This window comes from Diadema setosum, chromosome 19, assembly GCF_964275005.1.
Source record: "Diadema setosum chromosome 19, eeDiaSeto1, whole genome shotgun sequence".
Lineage (NCBI taxonomy): Eukaryota > Metazoa > Echinodermata > Echinoidea > Diadematoida > Diadematidae > Diadema > Diadema setosum.
This window is the reverse complement of record NC_092703.1, coordinates 13196744-13208357: the sequence shown is the minus strand read 5'-3', so window position 1 is coordinate 13208357 and position 11614 is coordinate 13196744. Positions and strand designations below refer to the sequence as shown.

The 11614-nt window shown below is 38.6% G+C and overlaps 1 protein-coding gene across 1 annotated transcript in view; it reads right to left on the bottom strand.

Moving 5' to 3' along the window:
• Positions 1–11614, bottom strand: part of LOC140242279 (SH3 domain-containing kinase-binding protein 1-like) — a 99545-nt gene that overhangs the window by 26420 nt on the left and 61511 nt on the right. The window contains 2 exon segments of the mRNA XM_072322024.1: positions 897–1020; positions 7498–7697. Coding sequence (XP_072178125.1) covers positions 897–1020; positions 7498–7697 — 324 coding nt within the window.

The following is an 11614-nucleotide window of genomic DNA, read 5'->3' as shown; positions in this document are numbered from 1 at the left end:
CTGGTCCCCCAATCGCGAATTTAACCACTCGCGAAAATGTGTGACATCGGCAATTCGCGAAAGTTTATGTACGCGAAAATTATAGCGTATACAGTAACTGGGTGAAATCCAGTGCTGTACAGGATGACATATCTAACAGACACTTCCCCAAACTATTAAAAGTACACATAAAAGACCTTCATGTACAGCGTGTACCTGACTGAAATAGTGTAAAAGCAAGAAATATTTGCGGCATGAAATTTTTGTGAATCGGAGCCTACAGCTATTTTTGCAGCATTAAATTTTCATGAATTGCCATTGGCATCTAATGCATTATAGTGTAGACAAGAACTACCGTGTGCATTTTAATTTTGTGAAGCTTGGCTCTCACGAAATTTGCAAAATTAAAATTCATGTGAAAATGACTGGTTTTTCACTGCATGGAGCACTTAACTCACAGACCACACTTTTACCCCAATGCATGTATAATTTATATCAAAGCAATCTTTAGTTTTACTATGCCTTCTTCACACACAATGTATAACCCAAAGATATCAGCTTATGACAATACACAAAATGTGTGTGTGCAACTCGACATAATCAATTTGGCTTACCACAGGAAAGCCACATCAGTGAATGACCAGTTAGGTTGTGTACATACCTCTATTCAAGCCAAATTTTTGCTGGTAAAATTACAGAAAAAACAACAGTCGGAAGATTAGTTGATCTTGACCGCGAGAAAGAAACCAGAGAACTGATAAGGAGCTTGACTGTGGAAGGGTGGCTGTACATTCTAAGATGGATTTAGTGTATGAGGATGACTATGAATGTAATGAATGATACACATTGTTCACACCTACATCATATTATAGACACAATACTTCTTGTACAGACACAATAAACAGCGACAAACCAACCTTTCGCAGAATGGTCGGTGTGGTCCTTCTCTGATTTGGCCTTCTCTTTTTCGCTCTCCTCCGCTTTCCTCTTCTCCTCGGCCGCATTCTTGTCGGCGCTCGCCTGGTCTTTTCGGAGGGACATCTGTGGGTTGGATTAGATACAACTGCCTCAATATTGCACCCGCCACAGAAATGATGCATTCAAATGATCCGGACAATGTCGCGCAAAGCCAACAACCCAGAGACCAACATTCCCACACTGGACAATGCGGTCACGTGTGAACTTTTCTTCTAAGCGCTTTTGGATTTGTTCCAAGAATTGAATCACCGCTCGGGTTTCCTCGCATTCAAAAGAGACACAAAAGGGATTGAGACAATACCTAATGTACACATAAGTGGTGACACCTGATTTTGGATTGCCTCTCTTGTGTTTGATTAAATATCGAGAATCAACAACCTCCATCAAATGACACAATGGGTGACCACTACATTCGATGGGCGAGTTTCCGAAGCTCATCCAACTGCAAGTATTGGTCGTTGAATATACAATACCTGGGACTCGCATGATCGATTTCACATTTTCACTGCTTGTGAGATGACAGCTACACCTTATGAGGGACCATAAAATTTGAGTCCAGGTTTCTAGATCTCGATGTTGATTTGCAAAGCACGAGACACTTTGGCATCAATAACAATGGCAGACTGAGCCTGAAAGATAACTATTGATGTACAATTGTATGTATACAATATAACGTGAGCCTGAAACATAATTATTGATATACAACAATTGTTTCAGGTTTAGCCTGCCTTTGTTGTGTCACCGAAGTGTCTTTTGCTTAGCAAAGCACCTTTACACTTTTGTAGTTCTTAAAATTCACCCTAAGTAAATGTTCAATTGTTTGTGTTAGAATAGAGTGACAATGCTGTAACATCGTGGACATAGATGTGATGAGCATAGAGCAATAACTAGAACCTTGGCTGGCATACAATGAAAAATTAAAAATACACTCCTCAGGTATGGTCAAAACTGCAATGGAATTGGACAATGAAACTGAAGACAACTTTGCTTCTACAAAGAAATACAGACTTGCACATACACTGTAGGAGAACATTTTCAGCGTCTGTACAAGATAGTCTCACAATGGCGATTAAATCTATTGTGCTATTTCTGCACGTGTGAATATGAAACTTTGGTTTCACTTCCTGCCCCAAGCCAAGATAAATTCTTGCACTGGTATGCAATGGTAACGGTAATACATGAGATGGTCATACTGAGAGAGTTAAGCTGGTATGACAGAATGAAAACAGACTCTACAGGACATGTTCACCTTAAAGGACAAGTTCACCTTAATATACATGTGGATTGAATGAATGCAGCAATGTCAGTAGAACACATCAGTGAAAGTTGAGGAAAACTGGACAATCTGTTCAAAAGTCATGAATTTTTAAAGTTTCTGCGCAGTCACCGCTGGATGAGAAGACTACAACAGTTTGTGATGTCACATGTGTAGAACAATATAAAGCTACGTGTACTCTCTGTACTTGTCGGGGGCTAGGTAATCACATACACAGCAATCATTATCAAATCTACAAAATTCATAAAAAGGGAGACTTCATATTTCTCCACAAACAGCAAATACAAAATGCAAAAGAATGATTGAATTCATGATATGGTTTACTCTAATGCTACCAATAGCATGTTTATTCACCAACCTGCTTTCTTGTAGGCCTAAAAGCAGGGACTAGATCGCAAACAATTTACTTTTCTCACAACACAGTTGAACATCACACTCATCAGGGTCCGAAATATTGTCAAAGCCAAAAATTTCATGAGGTTTTTATTTTCGCAAATTTTGCAAGTGAGGTGCTATTCGCGAAATGAAAGACATGCAAAAATAATGACTCTGATCTCGATATGAACGTGACACACACGTATTTATCCATTCAGTACAGTACTCCACGATCGCGAATTTAACCACTCATGAAATTGTCAGGAAATCCCGATTCGCGAAAATTTTGACTTGCTAAATACATAGCGTACACAGTACCACTATCTCACTCTGTGGGAAGGGGAGGGGCTTGTTAGAAGGGAGAAATGAAGTTAGTCGGTGCGGCCACTTATCTCGGCGTCTGCATGGTTGTTGGATAAAGTCCTCATCTGCATGTTGCTCTCATCCATGGGGCTTGAGTGCCCATTGAGCGGTCTGTCTGTTTTCACTGCCACATTAAACACTTTATCACCATCACTGTCCATTTTCTCCATGCCAGATGGGGCACTCCGCCGCTTCCAAGTTATGACACCAGTTGACTATTTGGAGTTCGTAACTCTCCTAATTGGGGTTAACTCTGTCTTTTATAGAGTGATGCACAGTTTCTCATATTGTGCCGCTGCTCAGCTCATCAGTTCAATTACTGAGAAAGTCAGATCGAGATCATCATTGTTGTCACATTCACAGAGTGTATCTTGCTAGCAAAATCACAGTCAGCGTGGATTAGTTTTTAACCAGGAAGGGATATGATGTAACATGGAAGGGCTCCAAACCTTATCTCAGTCGTCTCCAACTACTAGCATTCTCAAACTTCCTCAAACTTCCAAAATACTCTGCCGCCTTTGCTTCACGACATAGTCTGAAGCTGCTCCCATTGTGCTTTCAACTCTCCTCTCCCAAACATGGTCTTTTTTTAGGTAATTTGACTATCAAACGTACTTCTCTTCCCCCCCCCCCCCCCCCAAAAAAAAAAAAAAAAAAAAATCATTGGCTAAATCTCATCTTGGGGTGTGGTGCTTGCTATAAAAAAAAAAAAAAAAAAAAAAAAAAAAAAAAAAAAAAAAAAAAAAAATCCAAATTCTTATTGGTCAAATGTTCTATTAGCTCCTCCAATTTGTTTCTGTGTAAACTCCTTTTCCATGATTTGTTACGGCCAAAATCACACTAAGAATGACTGCACAAAAGAACCAACACATTCTGTTCAGGCAGTATATCACCAGTGATGTTTCCAGTACGGACACTGATCTGTAAGTATAAGGAATACACGATCACTTTAATACATGTGTTACAGTCGAATGTAAAAATCACAAATTCCATGTAATCCCCTGGAAATGTCCAAAGATGATGTGTGATGGACAGATGAAGGATCCTTGATGCACCGATGAATGATCCCTCAGATGTGAATCAATGGGCACAGGTTACTGTAATCCGAAGTATGAATCCACAGCCATACATGTAGAATCCAGACGTTGTGATGACCGCGTCCAGTCAATGTGTGAATGATACTCCAGCAAATAATCTCCAGCTAGGAATCCAGCCACTCAAGGTTTCGATGTAGCAATGTTCATAGACATGAGAATGGGGTTGGTTACCAATGTAGACAAATCAATTCTCAGCAGGCAATAATTATGTCTCCAAGGCCTTATTTCCACAAAATATAGCAGGTAACACAGGACTAACTATAACAATCGCTTCAGAGCCAGAAGCGACATAACTTTCAGAGCAGAGGTTTTACGTTTTCTGCCTATTTCAGAATTTCTGTGGCTTATATAGGTTCCTTCAACCTTTCTCGAATGTTCTGTAATTATCTCCAACCTAGGGCTACATACTTGTGAGCTCAAGATCCTTCTAGACACCCTGACTCACTGTCTAGTTATGTGCATGACATCATACCTAAAAATTGCTACCAAAAATACTGGGATACAAGTAAAAATGTACTGTACAGTGTATGTATTGCATCACTAAAGCCAAATAGGCACTTCCTAGAACATTCTGGATTGGGTGAGCTCTTTCCTTTCCCATGCATGTAATAGCAGCTTTACAAGTAGAAACTTCTCCACAAATCTGGTTAATCTGTATACATCCACAAATTTAAGCAACCTTATACAATACATCATATATCGCCCAGTACAGATTCATCTCAATTTCTGATGCACTTGCCCACTGTTTTTGAATTTGTTCACCTACTTATTCTCTGTAACCATTGGACAAGAATTGTTTGTTTCTGGAATTAAAGTTTTCAGATGAACCAAATGATTACAGGTGTCCTTACGACAGCCAACGTCATGGGTGTTCTGGGTTGTTGACCGAAGGGTGCATTCACATTATCACCAAATATCTAAATTTGTCTCTGAAATTCCTGTGTGACCCACTCCCCTTAACAATACTAAAATAAAATAGAAATTCGCCAAGGAGAACGACCTTCAAGCTCAAAGGATCATCAGGCCCAAGGATCAGAGGGCAAAGACATTCCCCGTAATTTGGAGTGGGGCTTTGAAGATGGAGAATGCATGGCACTAACCAGCCTCGTGCTCACTATCAGGGATAGTAGCCAATGTCAAACTCATAACATCGCTGGGGTGACAAGACCTCGTATCTCAAATTTTGGTGAAAATCACTTTTTGGGATTAATGGTCAGAAAATCAGTCAAGCAACGTCCTGTCCCAATCTTAGCTGTCTTACTAAAAAAGTGAAGCTATAACATGGCATGTCAAAGGAAAGGTGATTCCATTTGTTACAGTGCTTTGGCTGCCATGTTTTTTTAGCTCTCCTGAACATTTCACATTTTGTAGATATGAGGTCTTGTCACCCCACCAGTGATAAGTTTCTGTAAAGACCGCAGACTTTTCTTGGAAGAGGAAGAAAAAGAGAGGAAGTCCAACAGGATGAAAAACAAAATTGATCTCATGAACTCAAAGCATATTTTCCCTGAGCATATTGATGTCACAGGGCAACTAAGAAAACATGACTGCAGTGTTTTGTTTTGTTTTTGCTTCTTTACTTATTATTTTCTTACGTGCTCGTAGCCATCTGGGCTACATGTACACTGTATGTTGAGGTGAACTTGTCCTTTAAAATAAAATCTATGTTATCAGTGAAGAATGTACTCACAGCAAAGATAAGAATAAATGAATCTGAACAGGGGAGGTTTTAACTCATCTATTGCAACATCACCCTCTAATAGCTTGTTTAGAATCTTGTCATAATAACAGCAACAGCCTCAACCAGTTCTGTATATATAATATTCTAAAGTTCTCATAAACTCTGCACAGGGACAAACCAGGTTTCCATAGGCATTGGTTTATCATACACTAACAGAGATGAACAAGAGCTTAGAAAGAAGTTATTGTTAAAGCTACAATGCCTCAAAGAATTCAAATAGATCAAAAAGAAAACTCCTATTTGTCACTTCCAACACAGGTATTACCTGTTGTTGCATTAAAGGGATAGTATAGTATTGGCTGAGGTGAGGATTGGGTTTTAATATTTTTTTTTTTTTTTTTTTGTGAGATACCAAGAAACCACTTATGAAATAGTACAGTGCATAACATTCTATGAGGAATCCAAAGTTTATTTGAGGAAAATGGGTTTTGGAATGGCTGAGACATCCAAAAACAAAGTAAAACAAAGCTATCGTAGGAATGCTCTGTTTTGGATATCTCAACCATTTCAAAATCAATTTTCATCAAATAAATGTTGAATTCCTCTTGGAATTACATGTTCTTTCATATTTCATAAGAGGTTTCTCAATATCTCAGCATAAAAATGTTAGAAACCCGAAGGTACAAATATGTAGGACATAACCAAAACTATATGATCCCTTTAAGAACTGGAATGATATGGAACTGCCACCACAAGACCCTTAAAATAGTGCCACCAAGCATGAATTTTCTGATACTGGTTTCATTGACTTGCCCAGACTCTACGCTCTCTAGTGGTGAAATAATTTGTTCTGTTTTCATTCCAACAACCCACCACACAGATTTGCTTAGAATGCCAGCCACCAGATGAACAGTTTTCAGAATATTTGCCTTGCAGTAAAGATGCAATAAAGCATGCAAAAATTACACATTTGAACTCAATACTCAATCCAAAACAATAGTTGCAAGTTTCAAAATATCTTAAAACATTTATAGATCGAATTTCTGGTAATGGGGTTGTAAAATGTTTTGAACCTTTCATGCTAGAACACCTAGCAAACATTTCTTCTAATCATTTTGGGGTTAAAATTCCTCAATTTAGCTGTTTTCTCCATTTCAGTGTCTGCAACTATATCAGCCAATGTGCTACACACATTTTATATTTTAGCTAGCTCTCACGCCCAATGTACATCTTGGGCATGCGGATGCCGCTGAACAATAGCATAGGAATGCCTTCAAATAATATAGACTATGATGTCATTTTGATACTTATCAACTTTCTGGACTTTCAATCTTTTTAATGGTTGTTAAAAGAATGATTCAGCTTCTTCTTTTTTTTTCAAGGTTTTGGTAATGAAAAAGATGTACACCTGTAACTATGGTACTTTATGCAATGTGGTAAGGTTCTGTGAATGACTTCTTGACTTGTGTCATACACTGTATATACAATGGAATTGTGATATCTGATGCGAAGAAAGATGTTGGTGACATATTGTCTCAACTTGGCAGTACAGAAACTAATCTAGCACATGCTCAAACTATTATATATAGGGTGTGGCTACAGTATGAGCTGGCAGAGAGAAAAAAAAAAGAGAGAAAGAGGATTAAAACGGAGCTATTTAAAACATCCCTCTAAATACCTGCACACGGGTGGGTAGATTGTTAGGATATCAGGAAAAAAATTGTAATAATAATTCTGAAATTCCTCACCCTCTTCAACGCAAACGGGAATGGCTCGGATTTGGGAGTACCTACATCTTTACTCGGGGCGGGAGTCTTCCTCAGGTGGGGCTGCCCACTTTGGAAGATGTTACCGAACCCCATGCCGGAGCTCTTGATCTTGGACTTCGTCGGCCGCTCCTCCTCGGCAGGTGTGGTGGCGGCCCCGGTGGCAGCTGATGGACCCGATGCTATGGTAGTTTCAAGGAGAAAAAGGGAAAATAAAAGAAGAAAATCAATGGAAAACCTTAATTTTCACGAGACAATGCCAGCAAAAAGTTTTTTTGCTTGTGGTAATTTGTGTATGACATCCTTTGGAAATGATGACAAAAGGCACTACAAGCCAGGGCCCCCCCCCCCCCCAAAAAAAATCCTTTTTTACATAACATCCCTGTTTTGGGGGGCAACGTTTGACGTAAGGAGACTTTGCATGGTTATTATGAAAGCTTTGCTTGTGGAACAAAAGCTTAAATAACATATTCTTGTTTTCACTGAATTCATCACAGCCAACTCGCACACAGTGTGTGGGAACCTAAGTAGACAGCCCCGGAGAAAAGTACAGTTGAACCTCTCTTATCCGGCCTCCCTTTATCCGGATCTCTCTATTATACGGACACAATCTCGCCGGGATTCCCAACTCCTTGAGAACTCCTACACAAACACACATGAATTACATATTACTTCCAACATTAACATACACCTCTATTTTGGGGTCTGTTACTGAGTGTAACAATGAAAAGGTTGCAGTATACACATTACTACATGTGGTACTACAATGGGCTACATCAGTAGGACCTACATGTGTATGAATATGTACATGTATAAAGCATTGAGTCTCCCGTATCCGGCCAAATCCCTTATCCGGATGAGCCCCGGTCCCGACTTGTCCGGATACGAGAGGTTCAACTGTATCGTCGGTTGAAGAGGGAAACGAAAACCAGGTGTGCAATTATACATGAAAATATAAGACCATCATACAGACTTGTAGATTTGTCTCAAGTGGGAATGAGTGGGTCCAAAGTTCCACAATGGATGCATGCGTAGGGGATATGATATACTGTGGCATATCGTATTTCAACATGCCGTTTTATGAGCTCCCTCTTCTGATTGGTCAGAAGTGGGGGCATAACCATGACTGCATCCAGTCCAGCCATTCATAATGTTCAGCATATATTCCCCATGATCCTCATGTTTGTAGCAAGCCCATCATGGATGTATGAGAGTAACTCTTGCATGAACGAGGATATCCAGTGTTCTGTCGGTATTGCCTCTGGGTTGGGAATTTTCACTTAGGGGCTACCACTGCAGCAACATCAATCAAACAATGATTGGTCTCTGGTGATGTCATATTCGGTCTAGGGCAATTACCCCCTGGGCAATTACCACGGACCCTTCCCCTATTCCTAATCCTAATCCTGAACCTAATCCTAACCCTAACCCAAACTCCTGACCCTGACCCTAAACCTAACCCTAACCCTAATCTTCACTCTAACCTTACCACTAACCAGTTAGCCAGGTGGTTATTGCCCTGATATGCATATATATGCTACATGGCAAACAATGCCAAGTCAAAGCAGTCTTTTTAATCATCTTTGCAACAACACAAAAATTATTTTCATCACAGAAGAAAAAAAAAATTCTTGAAATGAATGAGCTGAAATTGCTGCTTGGGTATTGTCTTTGGTATGATTGTTGTTTGTGGCGTTATCAGCCAAGTTGATAGGCTCCATATGGAAAGCTTATTTTCATCACAGAAAAACAAAGTCACAATTCCACATAAATTGCTGCATTCATCCATTTAAGTGAACTTTCTACACTATGAATCTTGATCTTTATGTTGAAGCGGAATAAAGCCCAAATAGATGAATGGATTGAGTAAATGCAGTGTATTAGAAAACATACAAAGTGAAAGCTTGAGGAAAATCAGACAGTACTTTCAAAACGTTATGAATTTCTAAAGTTTAAGTGCAGCCATCGCTAGATGAGAAGACGACCATAGTTTGTGACATCATGTATGAAGAAGATAGAATATTCCACAAAATATCATGCTTTATGAAAAGTAAAAATTCCCTCGATTTGTTGCTGACATATCGTCGCCGGTCACACGAACCGACAAATCCCTCAGGTTTGCGTAAGAATGACAATTCGAGAAAATCGCGTTTGAAGTTAACCCATTTTTGACTTATGGTTGCTACACTTTCATGCCTATAATTTCCAATTATTTTTGTAGTACATCAGACTTCAATTCTTGCTCTAACTTGTGAAGTTTTTATCAAATTGTATTGTTAACAAATTTTATCAAATTGTATTGTTAACAACCATTTTATCATCTTTGTCATGTCACGTGCTACAGGTCTGTATTCTTTTGGGGCATTATGTACGCACAATATCTTGGCCTCGATAGAAAAGCTTAAATCAAGGACTCTCGTTATTTATAAATCTATTTGGAAAGTGAGAGTCAATGTGTACAACAATACCTCATAGTATCTTTTGGCAATAAAGTCTTACGTAAGACACCATCGTCGCTCACAGTCAGGTTGATCGTTGCCATATAGCTACTATTACTCATAGTATAAAGTCTTTGATTTTGTGAATGAAATCTGTTTATATATATATATGTATATATATATATATATATATATATATATATATATATATATATATATATATATCAAAATGAACTATGATAAGGAAATTTTACAGTAGAACAGTTTTTTTTTTCTCCAATGCTACTCCTGTTAAACAATTGAATGTTTGTTTTATAAAAGAAACAATTATTTTTTATTAGCCACTCAAAATCATTTTATTTCAGCCATTTTATTAAGTAATTCTATGTGGGTTATTCTAAAACTTGCTAATGAATCATGATATCTATATAGCATAGCTATTATAGAAGTTAATGGTCTTCGCCCCAACCGTCCTCCATAGACTGTATTGCTTCTTCCGACGGTCACGTTCCTTGAAGTCGTTGTTTTGTTTTGTTTTGTTTTCATCTGATCCCTTTAATTTTCATTTCCCGCCACTCATAAATAATAGCCTCTAAGCTGTAAAAGCTGTTGGCTATTCTTCCACAAACATTATAAAGACGCTCACTGTAATTTACGTAAAAATAGACTCAATGACTTAGAGTTGACGGGTTATTGCTCCACTTCCCTCGTTAATTTCAATGCTGTTTATTCGTTCTGAAACGTGTAAAAACTGGCTTGAACACCACGAAGAGTCTTTTACGTAACAATCTTTTGAGTTTTGCTACCCCGGCTCCAAGAGCGAAACGTTTGCGATTCAAACGTGAATTTCGTTTATTGTAACATTACTATTGTGTGCTCAAATGGGGACACATGTCATCGTAATATTACGTAACAAAGCATTGTTGTTTGATAGCTAACAAGTTGTTTGGCCAGCTCCCTGGTTTTAGCTGTTATATTATATTATTCTTTTGCTACTCCGAACACACGGTCGTCGACACGAAACATTTTTCATCTTTGTCATATCACGTGCTACAGGCCAGTTTTCGTTTTCGTTTGGGGCATTATGTACGTAACATCCTGGCCTCGATAGAAAAGCTCAAATATATGACATCAATGGTGGTGTCATATATGTATAGGGTCTAGGGCAATTACCCCCTGGGCAATTACCACGGACCCTTCCCCTATTCCTAATCCTAATCCTGAACCTAATCCTAACCCTAACCCAAACTCCTGACCCTGACCCTAAACCTAACCCTAACCCTAATCTTTACTCTAACCTTACCACTAACCAGATAGCCAGGTGGTTATTGCCCTGATATGCATATATATGCTACATGGCAAAAAATGCCAAGTCAAAGCAGTCTTTTTAATCATCTTTGCAACAACACAAAAATTATTTTCATCACAGAAGAAAAAAAAAATTCTTGAAATGAATGAGCTGAAATTGCTGCTTGGGTATTGTCTTTGGTATGATTGTTGTTTGTGGCGTTATCAGCCAAGTTGATAGGCTCCATATGGAAAGCTTATTTTCATCACAGAAAAACAAAGTCACAATTCCACATAAATTGCTGCATGCATCCATTTATAAGTGAACTTTCTACACTATGAATCTTGATCTTTATGTTGAAGCGGAATAAAGC